Raw genomic sequence first — 17429 nt, forward strand, 5'->3', positions numbered from 1 at the left:
ATGTGGGGCAAAAAACTCTGAATATATTCACTTTTCAGTAGTTATGGTGTAGGTTAATGTCACGACATGGCAAGTCTTTTTATGCCCACACAGACCTAATGACATCACAGCGGAACCTGATGGGGCTGAATCAAACCATGCAGACGTTGGGAACGCTTTGGTGCCTCAACTCACCCCTAGACGGGCACATCCTGGGGACGAGTCGCGCTCATGGGGCGCGTGAAGGACAAACCCCAGCCCTGCAGTTAGATTACCTTGACTCACCTTCCGAATCTGCCCATTTTTCCTCCTCCCTGACTCGTGCCGTGAGTCTTTTACCTGGGGACAAATGCAGCACACTGGGTCACACGGAAGGTTACAGCTCGATAGGAGCGTGCAGCCTAAAATATTGCATCCCTCTGAACGCAACACGTTTGGGCCCATTCTGTGCATTCTTACATGGCATGCCCCACGCAGCCGGCTTCGCACGTCGGGTCACGGCAAGCGATACCCAGGGGAGACAACAGGCCGGGAGCAAGGCGAGCCCACCCACCCTCCTGCCAAGCGCCGACCCTCGCTGAGGACAAGGAGCTGGGCTCTGCCAGCGAGGAAGCAAGATCTCAGGGTGGCTGGGAAAGAAAATGGTGGCGTGGAGGGGCTGCTTGCGGCAGAGGGAAGGGGGGAACTCCATGGTGGTGGTGATGGTGGTGATAGTCGTGGTGGTGGGAGGAGGGGGGAAGCAGACACTTCCCCCTGTGTTCGTGCTGCCGGTGCTGGCGAGGCCCGGGCAGGAGCTTCCTCTCCCCGCACCGCCTCCTCTGCCTCACTTCCTGCAGCGCGGGCGGGGGAGGAAGGCTGGCTGCCAGCTCCGCTCCCCTCCTGCCCGGCCCCGCCGAGTCGCCTCCTGCCCGCCGAGATGCCGGTGAGGGGGCTCCGCTGCCGGGGGGGGGGGGGGAAGGAGAGGGGCTGCGCCGCGGGGAGCCCTGCCGAGAGCGGGGGGGTGCGGGCTGGAGGAGGCTGCTGCGGGGCCAGCGCCCTCCTCTTCCTCTTCCTCCACCCGCAGCTGGGCGGGTGGCAGCGCCGGCCCCAGCCAGGGAGAGCGGGCCGGAAGCCGTGCTGGGCTCTGGTGTTGGTCAGGCCACCTTCCTCTGGGTGAAATAAACTGGTTTTTTGCTAAGGGGCTGCTTTTTACACTCCCCGCCCCGCAGAACCTTGGCTGTGGGGAGGCGAAGGCTTCCCAGGGGCCTGGAAAAGTGGGGGGGGGGGTTGGAAAGGGCCTGAAACTGAGCTCATCGGTTGTGAAAAATCTGTTTCCCAGGAAGAATCTGCCATACACAGAAAGGTTGGGGTTTTCTCCTAACCTAGACCAGTTTAAAGCGCACAGAAAGGTCTTTTTTCTGAGTCTGTGGGTATGTGCTAAGCCTGGCTTTACTTATTATTAATTAGATACTTATTATTATCTAATAATTGTTAGCTAGACAAGGAAATGAAATATCATCTTTTTTTTAACGAGCAGCTAACTCTGAACTCCGCGGTGCCCCGTAGCTTGGGCGGGAGAGCAGGGCTGCGGGCGCTGCGCGGAGCGGGGTTCGGCAGCCCCGGGACGGCGCAGCGCCTGCAGACCAGCCGTGCCGGTTCTGTCTCCCGCCGCCGCCGCCCTGAGTGGGGCCCGTGATGATGCTTTCACAGCCTTCGTCAGAGTGGCGCTGAGATCTGGGCCTAATTAGAAAACAGCGATTGTTGGTGCAAGGAAAAGTTACTGGGAGCATCTCTAAGGAACTAGACTCTGACTTATTCTTGGACTCTGACTTCTTGGTGAAGACACGGGGGACGCATGATCGGACATGGAAATGTCTATTTTCGGTAGCGTTAATGACCAGCCTTCCCGCCCCGTCTGCAGGCTTACCACTCAACTTTAATGGACTCCGACACCAAGCTAATTGGGAACATGGCGCTGTTGCCCATCAGGAGCCAGTTCAAAGGCCCAGCGCCTCGGGAAAGTAAGTTTATAATAATCTCTGAAAACCTGCCTGCGCAGAGCTTGTCATCATCGCGCGGTTTGCTCCAAGCCAGCCCTAGCAAGAGCGATGAGTGACAGGTTGGAAATGGAGCACTTTGCAGTTTACAGAGGAGGAAGAAAGTTTTCAGATACTTCAATTGTGCAAATCATAGAAGATAATGATGCACAAATAAATATGCGCTGTGCTCCAGCTAAATCAGTTGTTTCAGTAATTAAATCCTACAGTTACTGTGCTTCCTCCTGTGTCTCGCTGTGTTCGTCGGTAGGTTTTGAGGAGGACGTGGCTGTGTGAACCTCTGCTGTCGGAGGAAGTGGAGGTTTAGCTGCTGAGAACTCGGGCTTTGGGGCTGCGGCCAGGCACGTTATCACCCGGTAGTGTAGCAGTTTGGTTTGAGAAGGGAAACATAAAGGGAATGTTTCTGGATTTAAGTGGTCTGGGATGGCAGCAAAAGCAGGTGAAAGTCAGAAGTAAGCCTGCCACTACGTGTTCTGCTCACCGCCCCTTTTTTTGATGAGGATAATTAAATTTGTCTGATTGTGGCGTTGTCCTTTCTCCAAAAATAGTTTTGTGTCCTGAGAAGACTTTTACGCTGTTAAAACTGTGCTGAGTTACTCAGTTGGTAGAAAAGTGGGGAACTGCTGAATTGCTGCCGTTTGTGAAGGGAGAAGTTGGGGTGGGTGGGGGGGAGGAGAAGAAGGGAGTTGAAGTTCCTGCTAAGTGTAGAAAGCTTAAATATCACGGTCTGTGCTCACCAGGGTTTCACATGGCAACAACTATTTTCTGTTACATAGTGCTGTCTTCTGCTTTTTGTGAATACCAAGGTTTTGCCTTTGCAGTAATCCCTATTTACATATTTCGGTGAGTAAAAGTTATGACCAAATGTAGTATAATGGTACCTTCTTTAACTCTGTATTTCTTTTTTGTTAGCTAAGGACACAGATATTATAGATGAAGCCATCTACTACTTCAAAGCTAATGTTTTCTTCAAAAATTATGAAATTAAGGTAATTTTTTGAGATACTGTGCATATAGTAGCTCTTTGAAGGGTTGGTGCTGTGAATGTAATTTATTTTCAGTGAAATAATTCTACTTGATAACAAAAACTCCGCTTCCTCCCACTTAATTTTTAAAGTTGGGTAAATGTCATGGGTTGCAAGTCCCTCTCTCATGGGGAAATTGTAGGCCAAAATGGCTTGAACTCATTTCTGTTTCAAACTTTTATCAGTTCCATAAAGTCTGCCTTAATCCCAGAGTGGCTGGGCTCTGTGCTTGCTCTTGTTTCGCAGAACGAGGCTGACAGAACGCTGATCTACGTAACTCTCTACATTTCCGAGTGCCTGAAAAAGCTGCAAAAGGTAAGAAAAGTGAATTTCTGTGCAGGAGGGAAACTGGGTCTGTTCTGGGGATTGTAATCAGGAAAGGGTTTGCTGATGTTCTCCTTCCAGTGACACAAATAGTCCCAGTTGTCAGAGCCACAGATACTCCAAGGCTGTGGATCCCCAAAGAGACGTTGTGCTGCTGTTCTTGATGAGTTTTTTTGTGTTACAGATCGGTGAAATCTTTGGGTCTAGCGCTCCATCAGCTTTGGTTTCTAACTGTTAATCCATTGCTTGCCTGGTTCTTCCAGTGTAACTCCAAAGGCCAAGGAGAGAAAGAAATGTACACACTAGGAATCACCAACTTCCCAATCCCCGGGGAGCCTGGCTTTCCACTTAATGCCATTTACGCCAGACCTGCCAACAAGCAGGAGGAAGGTAAGGCTAATCCAGGACCTCTGGAGGCTTCCGTGGGCTCATATTTTACCAGCTGCATTTTTGTGGCTGCAACTAGAAAAATGACCCTCAGAACTGAATCTTCTAAATCTGCAGCGCTGTCTTCTGAAGGTAGCAGAAGCTGAATTTTCTGACCTCGGGGGCCCAGTGACACCCCTGGATTAACAGAGGTCTGAATCTGCCTTTTGTGTCAACAAAATCACTAGCTAAACCCTGGTAAACTCTGCTGTGCTGGCAGAATAGGAAGCCCACAATAATGAGCAAGGGTAACTGAGAGAAGAAAACTGTTTGGATGATCCTTTTTACCTGTACAAATATCACAAAAATCCCAGGTGTGGCTGTAAATTGTGCAAACCAGCTCAGCCGGCCAATCAGTACCTGCTGGCGTGAAAGCTCACTTTCTGCTTTAGCAGCGATCTCTGATGCTTCCCTGTTAAATTCAGTTTGACTTGGTGCTGCCTCAGTTTACGCTGGTTTTTCCCGTGCCGTGTTTCAGAGGTGATGAGGGCCTACCTGCAGCAGCTGAGGCAAGAAACTGGTCTTCGCCTTTGTGAAAAAGTGTTTGATCCTCAGAGTGACAAGCCCAGTAAGGTAGGAGTTCAGTGCGATCGCCACAGACTTCGTGGGAGGCTTGGTGTGTTGTTTCAGAAATGTGTGGGGAGAAGTGAGGTGCTGGGCTGAAGGATCAGGTGTGGGTAACGGTGGCACAAGCTTTCCTAGTTTCACAAGGTAGGGGAAATAGCAGGCTGCAAGTTATCAATAAATTTAATCTGTAATATTGTAAGACAGCGAATGCAAATTTGGGTTACTTCAAAAAGCAGGGCAGTTCGTAAGTGGTGCCTGGTTCAACTCTTCAAAGTATTGCACATCTGCTGTTGGCTTGCAAGTCGAAATTCACAGGTGTGAGAGACGCCGTTTATCTTCCCGTGCGGTTCTGGTTTGATAGCTTCTTTGAAGTAGACCATTTTGCGTCATATCAGAGTGAAAAAAATAGCTAATCAATGCATGAATTACCTCCTGAGCATTCAGATGTTTCGTGTGCAAATGGGACTGCATTTAATATTGAAACTGTTTAGGCTAATTTAGTTTTGAACGCATAGCTTTCTGATACATCCCGTGCTTATAATCATATTGGAATAAATGTATTGGAATAAACAGTAAAAAAAATAGAAGTAATAGAAACTAGAATGTCCCACTTTAATTCAGAGTCCTATATTATAAATTCATTGGGTCCATTCCTATCCTCTTGTTCTAAATTCCAGTAGAAACCAGCGTGGAAAACAGTGTGTGCAAAACTGGAGCCTTAACGTTTGGTATTTGTCAGAGGGTGAATACTTTGAACTCATTGTCTTGTTTATCACATGGAAACCGCTTTTGTGTATTTTCTGACTTTTTACTCCCTTCTGCAGTGGTGGATCTGCTTTGTGAAGAGACAGTTCATGAACAAGAGCCTGTCGGGTCCTGGGCAGTGAAGAGGCAAAGTAGCAACATTAAGCATTTCCACAGCAAGGTGTTTAAGTGTTTTGCCTTTGTTTTGGATACATTTTGTACCAAGGAAAAATTAAGTGCTTATGAAGAAAACAAAACAAAAATCAAACGACAAACCAGTCAATGAGGGATAGAGGGAGGGAGAGCAAAAAGATAATTTGAGTAGTGTAAGCAAATATTATTAAGCTGGTGCTTAATAAGTGATTTCTAACATGCTGTTTCAGATGCAAGCTGCTTTATTGTCAGTGGCTACAGCTAGCATTTAAAACAGGGCTTGTATTTAAGAGAAGAAATGGGTGCGCCTGGGGGCAGGGGGAGCTGTGTAATTGCTCTACTGGCTAGAGTCTCTGTATCGTATGTCCACGGAAAACGTACCTCTCGCGCTGTGTCGTCAAGTGCAGTGATTTTTACCTTGTTTTCAAATAAACTTACCTTGTAGTTAATGTGGTAACTATTTTATGTCTTATGGATAGCCTTCATAGAAATCGGAGGGTTTTTATTTTTTTGTGAAAAGACCATCGTTATTGTGTGATGGTAATCGGCAGGAAGCAAATCATTCCCACTGAAAACAGGGGATTAATAGAGGGGATGTAGCTTGTGGCAACCTACCTGGTTATTCAGCAGGCCTGCAGCTGCAGAGCAGCGCTCCGTCGCACTAAAATGCCTTCAGAGGGTAACACAGGCAGGTAACGGACAGCTGAGGCCGCCTCTGTGACGGCAGATTCAGTCCCACACAACCACCACACGCTGCCGGCAAGCGTTGCGACCGTTCCATCAGTCAGACGGCTTCCTGAAGAACTGCAAATCTGGGTTCAGTTTATTCCGAGTCGTCTGTTTCCTTCGTGGCAGTGCTTGTTCCACTGTCGCGGTGCAGCACCAACGCGCTCGCTCCATTACGTGCTCCAAAGGCCAGCGCCAGCGACGTTTTGCTGCCGGGTGTTTTGTCTGTTGAGAGGTTGGTTCCTCTCCAGACAGCAGTGGTGGTGTGTTGGAACAGAAAGCTCCCACTGATCTGATTTGTAGTAGCAGTAATAGGATAGCCATGTTTTGAATTATTTTTTTAATAAAGGGGGGGAACAAAAAAAGTTTACGATTCAGCCCTCCTTTCAGCCCATGCCTTGTAGGTAACGGTGGCCCTAGTGAGGCGTTTCCCCTGGTTGCACCCCAGAAGAAATCTAGGTTTGGAAGGGTCTTTCTCCTCCATTAGCTGCTTTTATAAGCAGGAGCTTCGTTATCTCTGATACCTCTGTCATGTTCAGCTGCCGAAACCAGCGGATAATAAAGTCTCAGGAGAAAAAGGACCAGACTCAAGAGCTGTGCAGACACAGGGAGCCTGTCTCTTCCACACAGAACGATACCGAGCCCAGGAGGGGCCCCGTCACCCCCCTGTGAGAAGCCATTGCCGCACAAACGCCTCGCTGCTCCCTCAGCAGCCAACACCCCGCTCCCGCCCCGCCACTGCGCAGGCGCGGGGCAGCCGGGGGCCTTCCGCGGCCCGCCCCGCCCAGGGCTGCCCCCCCGCCCGCCTGTCCGCCCGCGCCTCCGCCGTGCAGGCAGCGTCGCCGGCGCCTGGAGGCGGTGGCCGCGCGAGGCCCCCTGGGCGGCGCCATTTTGGAGTGGCGGCGGGCGGCGGCGGTCCGGTCCTCGTTACCGTTGGTCCCTCCCGCTCCTCGCCGTTCCGCCGCCATGAGCGTGGTGGAGCACGTCCGAGAGATGGCGTCCGCCGGGCTGCACTCGAACGTGCGGCTCCTCAGCGGGCTGCTCCTCACCATGAGCGGCAACAACCCGTGAGTGGGCCTCTGGCGGGAGGGCGGGCTGAGGGGGGCCGGCGGGGCTGCGGGGGAGGCCGGGCTGCAGCGCGCAGGGGGGCGGCTTGCGGGCGGGGAAGGAGGCAGGGTCGGTCTCGGAGCTGTCCCGCCCGCCGGACCCTACGGTACGGCGGAGGTGGAGCGATTTTCGCCTCCCAGGGGTGCCCCGTGTCGGTCACGGCTCTGCCCATGGTTCGAGTGAGCCCACTCATTGTTCAGCACTTCCCTGTAAAGTAGCATTTAACTTTTTGTGGGGGTTTTGAGGCTCCAATGGAAGCCAAAATACCATTCTGAAACCCTTAACACTTCTTCAACATTTCTACAGACGTACTGGAAGGGTTATAGAGGGGGTTTGTAAAATGTAGGAAGGTGTGGATCAGGACCAGGATAGCTGTACAAGGAGCTGGGTTGCCTGGGAAGCTCGAGTCCATTCAAATAAAATGTGCTTTAATCAATGTTGACAACATGTGGTTTGTTATATGGGGGATGGGGGCTGCTCCCGAAGCTGTTGTTGCCGATGAGGTGTCAGGAGTGGTTATTATGCTTGTTTGTATACAGATAAAAGAAAATGGTTAGATAATCCCTTTGTGAGGAGGTAATATCTGTTACCCCAGGGCCCTTCCAGTGTAGTAAAGAAGCAGCAGCAGTTGGAGGTGTAAGCCAGGCAAGCCAAAGCTACAAATACTTTGGATCTGTAAGGTTTTCATTCTTATGCAGTCAGCTGATCGCAGCTTTTCTGTTTGCATTTCTGCTAGGGAACTGTTTTCACCATCTCAGAAGTACCAGCTCCTTGTATATCATGCAGACTCTCTCTTTCATGATAAGGAGTATAGAAATGCTGTCAGTAAGTATACAATGGCCTTGCAGCAGAAAAAAGCATTGAGTAAAACCTCAAAAGTAAGACCTTCTACTGGGAATGCTGCGTCGACTCCCCAAAGCCAGGTATTTAAACATTGACTAATGTGCCGCATAAAATGGTCATGTTCCCTCTTACAATTAATGTTGCTGACTCAATATTCTCAGAATCATTTAGGTTGGAAAAGATGCTTAAGATCATTGAGTCCAACCATTAACCTAACGCTGCCAAGTCCACCACTAAACCACGTCCCTAAGCACCACGTCGACATGCCTTTTAAATACCTTAGAGAGTGGATTTATCATGTCAGATAAACCTCATGTTTAAGGCTAATTCATTTTGAAAATACCAGTTTTTTGTTGTGTTTTGCCTTAGAAAACTTAATATGGTCTTGAACATGAGAATTTTTTGTATATGTAGTTCATGCTTTTCATTTAAAGACAGGAGCGGTATGAGCCAGCAGTAGGTTGCGTTGTTAACGTTGTTGCATGAGATTTTTACAACATAGTGTAAGCATTTAATGAGGAAACCTTATTCAGTTTTTTTACTTGACTAAAACAACATTGTACTTAAAGTTTGTTTTTTATTTCAGTGTTTACCATCTGAAATTGAAGTGAAATATAAAATGGCTGAATGTTATACAATGCTGAAGCAAGATAAAGATGCCATTGCTATTCTTGATGGGATTCCTTCCAGACAGAGGACCCCAAAGGTTAGTTTTGGCACATTTTTGTCACAAAACCTTGTTCAGCATATTGTGAATCTGTAGGCCAGTATCTGGTCAAAAAAGGACGTAGCCTATAGGTATAATGTCATTGTGTCTTGGTGTTTGCTTTCGTATTAGTTACATGTTGTTTGGAAGCACTTCCTAATGTTTAAATTAGCTTAGTTTATTTGGCTTTTCTTTAAAATCAGACAAATTGTGTATTCTCTCAGTTAGAAAGAATTAAAAAAAACATTAAGAGTTAAATGTTTGTGTGCATCTTTATTAATTTCTGTGAATTACCTGGTTAACTCTATAGTACTGCACACAGAATGTACAGAATTTTGCTTGTGTACAAGGATATAGAAACGCTATTTTTTTATTCTAGAGTTTTGTAAAGTATTTGTATATCCATACATAAGCTTGAAATCTGTATCCTCCATTTGATAGTTCTTCTTTGCATGTTCTTATGAGTAGTTTTCATAGGGCAAAGAATAGCGGATGGTCTAAACAACAGCATCTACCAGGAGAAAAAAAATATATATGATTGCAAACAGCTGAGTTACTGCAAGTTGCCAGATACCTGACTGAATAATATTCTGCAGTTGTGAGTCAAACGTGTGAATGTGAGAGCCAAAGCTAATTGTTTAAATGAATGTACGTTGCCTGGCTGTAACCACAAAGCAGAGTCCTAGCCTCCGTGGAAGGGCTGTGTGTCACTGGACAGGAAGGGCATGCTGGCACCAGCTAGAGCTGAAGGAGAGACTTGTAGCCTAGTTGTCTCACAAAGTTGACTGCTCTGTGGTGTTTTCACTATTAGCCAGTCAACGAAACTGGTGAAGTTGTGATTGCTCAAACTGAGCAAGTGCTTTAATATATTCTTGAATGCTGAATCTGTAAGGACTTCATGTCTTATTGTATAGTGTGAGCAACATAAGGTCCTTGAAAGGCTGAAGGCTTTGGCAGGTGGAAGGAATGCCAGTGCTCCATCTTTGAAAAACTTCACATCCTTTTTAATTACAGTTTAGATAATGTTAAATATTTAGATCCCCATTGTGGTCTGCAGCACCACATACGTGGGGTCTTTGCTTGCTGACTCTGTTAGTCATAAGAGCTTGAAAGATTAACACATCAGGTCGGTCAACTGTGTTTCGCGTTAACAGTATTCCTGTATTGTGCTAACAGCGTGTGTGGCGTCGACTCTAGTAATGTCAAAGTGTTCTGTTTAAAGACCAGCTTGTGGAACAGAAAAAGAAGCAAAGATTGAGAAAAGCAACCTTTTTGCCTATACGCACTAGTGAAATATTGTAGCAGAAACCAGCTACTTGTGTCATGTAGAACTCAATTTCTGTTCTGTCATCAGTCGTGACTTCATTCAGAAGCTAAATGGAAACCTTCTCTGCCTTCCTAAGCTAATTCTCTCAAAAACATCTCTCTGATATGCAGAGACCAACTGACAGGCGGCTGATGGAATGGATATGCAGGTCCTTCTTGGCGTTGTATATAAACGCTTGCCCATCTTTTGACTTTGTATATGCAAAACACTGAGGTCTCAACATGCACTGTGCAAATACAAAATAATGTAAATTTTATCTTTGGACTCAGAAAGAAGCAGCAATTTAAATTTTATACTATATGGTACGTTACAGTGTTCTCGGAAGAGGAGCGAGTAATTTTGTCTTCTGTCCAGAACAGAAGGGAGGCAGGCAGGTGTGCTTGAAGTCTGAAGTTGTGACCTTTTCTTAGTGAGGATTTCTCCTTTCTCATGCTTGACTCTACCGACGTTTCTATTGCTTGTAGATCAATATGATGTTGGCAAATCTATACAAGAAAGCAGGTCAAGAACGCTCATCTGTTACAAGCTACAAAGAAGTGCTGAGACAGTGTCCTTTAGCACTCGATGCCATACTAGGTAGGTGTGTGCACACTGCTGGTATTTCAGTATTAAACAGTGTTATAATTTGAATTATGCTTGGGACCAGGCAACTGTCTTGCCTTTGCATGTAATATGTAATGTCTACATGATGCAAATTATAAAAAGCGTTGTAGCAAGCTGCTTGTTTCTGCTTGTCAGGGGATGGAGTTTCTAGTCTTCAGACAGTTAATTTATATTAAAAGCAGTTTCTGGTGGCTGAAATTGATGTATATACCGTTCTGAATAGGCTTGCTCTCGCTGTCAGTGAAGGGTGCGGAAGTGGCCTCTATGACGATCAACATAATTCAGAGCATTCCTAACTTGGACTGGCTTTCCGTGTGGATCAAGGCCTATGCTTTTGTGCATACTGGAGATAACACAAGAGCAATAAATACCATTTGGTAAGAGTTCAAAGAGTACGAAGTAATCAAATAATGTATTAATACTTATATATAATTATATTTCAAATGGCATTCTATAAATAACGGGCATTTTTTTTTTTCTCTTAAAGCTCTTTAGAGAAAAAGTCATTGCTGAGGGATAATGTAGACTTACTGGGGAGCTTAGCAGACCTGTATTTCAGAGCCGGAGATAATAAAAACTCTATTCTAAAATTTGAACAAGCACAAATGCTGGATCCTTACCTAATAAAAGGTGAGTAAATCCTAAAAGAAAGTTTACCTAGTGTAATGATCTGATGAGTAACATTAGAGTAGCAGCTACGTGTGATCGAGTGTGCAGTGGAATATTGTATATTGCTGTACCTGGCTTTCAATTCAGAATTTACTTTCAGAAGCTGTGTGTCTTGAGCGGTTACTGGCAGTTGCACAGTTTAAAGGAGGTGTTTGTGGGTTGGTTCTTGCTTTTTCTTGTTGTCAATGAACTTTCCATTTCTTGATGATTGATCTTCAAACGATTCACTTTAGGAATGGATGTGTATGGTTATTTATTGGCACGTGAAGGTCGACTAGAGGATGTGGAGAACTTGGGCTGTCGTCTCTTCAATATTTCTGATCAACATGCAGAACCCTGGGTGGTATCTGGGTAAGTTGCTTTCTTTGCTTTCTTACCTCAACTCTCGATTTGCTGCGTGCAGTGGATTACAGCTGATATAGTGGATTCGGCTTTTTTGTTCAGAAGGTGCTTTTCTATCCTATCTATTCTGTTCTTGGGGTAACTTAAATTAGCTATCCATAAATGTCTCTTTTGGTTGTTTTCTGTGTGTTTAAACCTATTGGAGTTGCCTCACCTGTGCAATAACAATGAGATATTAAGTGGCTGTAACAGTTAATGTTCATACTGCTTTTTTTTTAAACTCCTGAAGAGGTTTTTTTTTCCTGAACATACATTCTTAATGTCGAATGCAAGAAGTTCATCAGTTGCCTGTAATTTTAATTTTTTTTTTATTTTTTTTTTCTTTCTGCTTTAAACCTCTATGGAGGTGCACAGGCACCACAGGCAGTACATGTTTACAGTCCCTTTTGTCTTTCCGTAGGTGTCATAGTTTCTACAGTAAACGATACTCTCGTGCCTTATACTTAGGAGCCAAAGCTATCCAGCTTAATAGTAACAGCGTTCAAGCTCTGCTGCTAAAAGGAGCTGCTCTTCGGAATATGGGCCGAGTACAGGAAGCGATTATACACTTCCGTGAAGCAATACGTCTTGCGCCTTGCAGGCTGGATTGCTATGAAGGTGAGCGGAGTGAAGCTCCTCGCATGTACTGTCTTGGTTTGGTGGGAAAGGTGGTGTGACGATGATGAGGCAAGGGAACAGACAGGAGTTCTTCTCTCCTGTTGACTTCCCATTAAGTAAATTATCATTACCTGAAAACCTGTAAAGCTCTGGTAGAAGCAGTCAGATGAGAGATACTAGACAATGCATGTATTTGTAAGTATGCTTTGCAAAAAGGGCTTTCTTCTGTTTTATTTGTTTTATTTAATCTGGATATAAACAGACTTGGGTATTTTGAGCACATCACTTTTGGACGATGATGTTAACTGTATGGTTAGTTCCACTGGGAGCTTCATTTTGCCATACTTTTGTCATATTTGTTTAAACCTTGTTGATCTCAACAGCAGCTTCAAGTATATAGTGAGTTGTGAGGAGTCCAGGTGAAGTATTAATATCTCAGTATGGGAATTGAACAAAAATTTTAGATTAAGTGTACTTAGTCTTAGGCAATTTTTTTAGTACCTCCCTATAAATAAAAGTGTACTTAGGCAATTTTTTTTAAGTCCCTCGCCATAAATAAAAATTATAATGTCAATTATCTGTAGAATAGATACGTCAAAATGTAGGCTTATGAAAATACACAAAAGAATTGTATGAGAAGTGTTAAACCTTGCACCAGTTTGTAATACGGTGATGTGTTCTAGGGTCTGTTTTCTTAGAATTTCCTGGCTCTCAGTTTTTTTCAGTGGTACTTGTCTGCCTTCTATGCAATTATTGGTTAAGTAAAACCAAATTGATTGTGCTGTAATATTCAGCAGTGAAATACTGGTTTTGTTTTTTACTTTTTCATTTATTCGAAATGGAGAATGCTAATGTGAATCTCCCAGCTCCTCCAGTTCCATATCTTGTGCTTTGTGGTGGGCACAGTGCTGTAGATTCCCTGCTAAAGTGAAAGGCATGTGCTGAGAAATACTGTAATGCAGTTTTATATTTGCTTGAATAGCTGTGCTTCTGCAGTTAAGGAAGAAACGTGTAACCTGTCACAACTTAGTCCTTTGCCAGATGTTGGTCCTGGGAGATGGTCATCCATCTCCTACCTTTGTCTTAGGTTCCGTATAGAACTCTGTGCCATTTTAATATTTGTGTCCAAGTTTCCCTATCTGCAGGTTTCTTTGACACCTTTGTCCTTTAAAAAATGTTGGATGTGGAGTTATTTTCTCAATTGCAATTTGTATTTGCTTGTTGGAGCATCAGGTGTTTGGAGTCTGAGTGCTACCGAATGCAAATAATTGAGGAGAGTGTCTGTAGTGCTAACTCAAAAGCTGAAATGTTTCCCTGTTTATATCATCAGGTCTCATCGAATGTTACTTAGCATCCAACAGTATCCGTGAAGCTATGGTTATGGCAAATAATGTATATAAAACCCTGGGAGCAAATGCACAGACACTCACCCTGTTGGCAACAGTCTGTCTGGAAGACCCAGTCACGCAGGAAAAAGCAAAAACATTATTGGACAAAGCGCTAACGCAAAGACCTGATTACATTAAAGCTGTGGTAAAGAAAGCAGAACTTCTTAGTAAGTTCCTTTTTTTTCCCCCCATGTCAACTTATTCAGAGCATACAGTTTTACATGGAAGGGTGTTCTGCAGTCTCATTGATGTGAAGAATGTAACATTAGGGATTTATCAGTTCTGTCCTGAAGGAAAAATCACTGGAATTAATTGTGCCTAGCAACTGATACTACAGCAGCACTGAAAACAATTGCAAACGAAATGTTTTGACTTCAAAGTATGTGTAATTGTGAGCGTAGCAGTTATTGCAATAAAAAAGCGCCATTGTTCAGAGTTAATCTTGCAAAAAAGTATTTTGCTGCTATCCCTCATGCTGACAGTTCTGAAAGAAGAAATAGTCTTGTGTCGTGATGGCTCTTTGTTTACACTCGGCTTTTTGGAGATTTATCTAAACTATTAATTAAAATGGTAGTTTTGCATATAAACAGGTAGAGAACAAAAGTATGAAGATGGAATTGCTTTGCTGAGGAATGCACTGGCTAATCAGAGTGACTGCGTTCTGCACCGAATACTGGGAGACTTTCTCGTAGCTGTCAACGAGTACCAGGAAGCAATGGACCAGTACAGCATTGCCCTGAGGTAAAGCAGGGACTCGGAGATTGCACAGTATTTGTAAGAACCAATAGTCAGCTTGAGTAAATAAAAAGTTGAGTAGGTAGTACATCAGAGGTAGCTTTACGTTACTCTCCCTTAAAACAACCCAAACCATACAAATTATTTTCTGGTAATGAATTAGTTGGTCGTCAGGCTTTGAACTGAGAAAGGCAAAATTTAGGGACTGCATTAATGCTAGGCATGCAGTTCCTTGACTAATGAAAGGATTAAGGCATGAATTTAGTTATTAATTATTACATAGTCAGGCACCTTAAGATCCATTCCTTTAGACTAGAAGGTGCTATATGAAAATAAGCCATTAAGTAAATTTAAATCGTATGATTCAATTTAACGTAACCTACATGTTCCTTTAGGGTGCTTACCATGTTAAATGTTACCGTGTTTTGATTTCAACAAGTTAAATTTACCTTAAATCTAGCACATTATGTCCACTATAGACTTCTATAGCTTAAAAGGGTCAGCTGTTTTTTCCTTGCATATGGTATGTTTAGTCATAGTCACTGAAATTTTTCCTGCTTTGATGTTACTTTTGTCTGGAAGAGTTGACGAAGTTTTCTGGAAGAGTGTGATGTTTAGATAAGCGCGTTCTTGGGGACCAAAATTGGTTTATATAAAGATTTAATACTTGACATTCTGGTCAGCCTGAGGTGAAGTTGCATCATCTACTAAGTTGAACTCCTTGATGTTAAACAGGAAGTGCAGACAACAGGATGAGATTTTTTTTCCTTTTTTTACAATAACGTCACAAATAAGAGGAAAAAAAAAAGTTTTAGGACAGCACTTTGTTTTTCTTTCCTCAGTTTGGATCCAAATGATCAGAAGTCACTAGAAGGAATGCAGAAAATGGAAAAAGAGGAAAGTCCGACAGATGCAACCCAGGAAGAAGACGTGGATGATATGGAGGGAAGTGGGGAAGAGGGGGACTTGGAAGGCAGTGACAGTGAAGCAGCGCAGTGGGCAGATCAAGAACAGTGGTTTGGCATGCAGTAACGGCCTCTCATCCTGCTACTCGTCTTGGCATTTCAGCATAGCACCAGGGCCATTCGTCTTTCAAGAACATAAACTATGATTTTTGCAGTAACGAAGGACTTTTTTCTTTTTTTTTTTTTTTTAAATAGACTCTGTAACGATTTAATAGTTCTGTGCATCTCAGTGCCATGAAGATTCTTGATGCTTCTTATTTATTAAGTGTAAAGGACTTCAATGTATTGGAAGCTATTTGCAACTTTCATTTCAAAAAATTCCTGCTAAAACCAGAAGCGTTAGAATCTGAAGTGTGTAAGAAGCCTGTTGTTCCTGATGAAAACAGTGTCTACATTCTGTCCAGGGCTAAGTGTGCTTGATCGATGTGTAAATACAGTGGTTTGTACTCCTTTGTGGGAAAGGTCTTGCTCTCTCGTTTGTGTGCTACCCTTTGGGCTCACGGTCCCGTCGAAGCCTGGGGGAGTTGCTCGGGTGTGGCTGAAAGCAGCACTTCTCTCTTGCTGTGGTTGTTGAATTAATTTTGCCTTTTTGTAAGGCATTATGTGCAAAGGAGAAGTTTGGTACGCTGGGCAGCTTTGACGTGCAGGACACTTTTGGAGCTGACTGATTTCTGTGTGTACAGAACTGAGCCAGTGCTGGAGAATTACATTCATTTCCTCAATCCTTACTAAACCCTGTAATCACTTGAAGTCTGTACATGAACATTTATTTTTAAATGCAGTTTAGTTTTATTCCAGTACTAAAAGGTTTTACAGCAGTGACTCAAAGCACTTCACATTCTGTAAACAGCACTGACATTTAAAATGATATAAAAAGAATTCATGCCTCTTCACTTGCATTGCTGTAGAGATGTTGAATTATGCAAATACACATATTGTCTTGGTTTTGCCATGTTTATATACTTCATGTTGTTGTCAGGTAATATTTGATGTGTTTTCCCTCACCTTCTGAAGCAAAGTTGCATTGCTTCGTGTACAGATTCTCAACATCAGCATTTCAAGGGTGAGCTGCTTTGTGTGATGTGGAAACCGTTTCAGTTCCATGGGCTTGATGTGTGGGAGGAGGAATTACTTCTTGCTGTTATTTTTCTTACAGTTCTGATTTCCTTACTCTTTTCTAAAACATGCATTTTTAACTTTGTATTGGCCATTTGATTCCTTTTGTATTTATTCTGTTACCACAGGTATGCTGGAGCACACAGACTTTTTTTGCGAAGCTAAAAAATAGTTTTGCCTGCCAGTTGGAGGAAAAATGGCTGCTTGATACAAGCGCATGAGATGGCAAACAGGCTTCCCCCCAGCTGCAGATGTATAGTGCAGATAAGGGCAAAATACCTCTGCTTCTGTGATGTGCACTATATCCATCAGAAAAATGCTCATCAAAAAGAATAAGCAGATTACTTCTGTTATAGTCTTATTTTGGAAATATTCTGGTATGTCACGTCTTAGGAAGGAGGAGTCTAATAGTTTATCCATTTAAAAAAAAACACAGCTGGGTATCTGTTCTTTCTGGAATGTTCCGGGCTTTAGACTTTCCAAAATATCGAATTATGGTTATTTGAAGACTGTATGGGAACAACAGAAAAGCGTGTGCTGCTGTCTTGGTGATTGAATTGGCATGAGTTGTTGCTGCTTGTTGCTAAACAGTTACCCCAAATGGCTGTATTTCAGCTAGAGCAAACACTGTGGACTGCGTGCTGGTGGGTGAGAGGCCTGATCCTGTTCTTTTACAAAGAAACTGTTTATACCGCTGCTATTATGTGATGCAGTGAACAGATTTCAGCTCGTTGCATGTCTTTTGTAACAGAAATACACACCTACAAGCAAATTCAAAGTGTCTCTTTTTTAAAAAAACAAACAAATAAAAAAACCCAAACAAAACAAACCTACTTTGTTTTCTCCTCACACTTGAGCACTCATCAGGTTGCATCCTGCATCTGGAAGTTGGGTGGTTTATTAGCTTTCTGGTCGTATTCCAGACCTCTGTTGTGGATGAAAGCCTGGAGTTCTTGATGTTACTGAACTAAAGCAAGGATGTGTTTAATTG

At 43.9% G+C, this 17429-nt stretch overlaps 2 protein-coding genes across 2 annotated transcripts; both read left to right on the plus strand.

Moving 5' to 3' along the window:
* The first annotated feature begins 816 nt into the window (after positions 1 to 816).
* On the plus strand, positions 817 to 5703 carry ARPC3 (actin related protein 2/3 complex subunit 3). Its single transcript, XM_075434888.1, has 7 exons — positions 817 to 901; positions 1880 to 1979; positions 2928 to 3004; positions 3287 to 3355; positions 3628 to 3754; positions 4269 to 4363; positions 5182 to 5703. The coding sequence occupies exons 1-7, from the start codon at positions 896 to 898 to the stop codon at positions 5242 to 5244; spliced, it is 537 nt and encodes a 178-aa protein (XP_075291003.1). The 5' UTR covers positions 817 to 895; the 3' UTR covers positions 5245 to 5703.
* Positions 5704 to 6857: 1154 nt separating this feature from the next.
* On the plus strand, positions 6858 to 15509 carry ANAPC7 (anaphase promoting complex subunit 7). The gene is made up of 11 exons (XM_075434883.1): positions 6858 to 7047; positions 7824 to 8010; positions 8517 to 8636; positions 10428 to 10539; positions 10790 to 10943; positions 11054 to 11196; positions 11469 to 11586; positions 12038 to 12234; positions 13565 to 13789; positions 14213 to 14363; positions 15200 to 15509. Exons 1-11 carry the CDS (start codon positions 6947 to 6949, stop codon positions 15387 to 15389), a joined length of 1698 nt encoding a protein of 565 aa, XP_075290998.1. The 5' UTR covers positions 6858 to 6946; the 3' UTR covers positions 15390 to 15509.
* The last annotated feature ends 1920 nt before the right edge of the window (positions 15510 to 17429 follow it).

This window comes from Opisthocomus hoazin, chromosome 13 (assembly GCF_030867145.1).
Source record: "Opisthocomus hoazin isolate bOpiHoa1 chromosome 13, bOpiHoa1.hap1, whole genome shotgun sequence".
In the NCBI taxonomy this organism is placed as follows: domain Eukaryota; kingdom Metazoa; phylum Chordata; class Aves; order Opisthocomiformes; family Opisthocomidae; genus Opisthocomus; species Opisthocomus hoazin.

Bases quoted from the DNA above. Each gene is read 5' to 3' on its own strand.
- ARPC3 (XM_075434888.1), top strand. The intron at 1,980-2,927 runs GTAAGTTTATAA...CTTTTTTGTTAG, and splicing joins AGGCCCAGCGCCTCGGGAAA to CTAAGGACACAGATATTATA. The intron at 3,755-4,268 runs GTAAGGCTAATC...GCCGTGTTTCAG, and splicing joins TGCCAACAAGCAGGAGGAAG to AGGTGATGAGGGCCTACCTG.
- ANAPC7 (XM_075434883.1), top strand. From the start codon at position 6,947: ATGAGCGTGGTGGAGCACGTCCGAGAGATGGCGTCCGCCGGGCTGCAC. The intron at 10,944-11,053 runs GTAAGAGTTCAA...TTTCTCTTAAAG, and splicing joins AGAGCAATAAATACCATTTG to CTCTTTAGAGAAAAAGTCAT. The intron at 14,364-15,199 runs GTAAAGCAGGGA...TTCTTTCCTCAG, and splicing joins CAGTACAGCATTGCCCTGAG to TTTGGATCCAAATGATCAGA.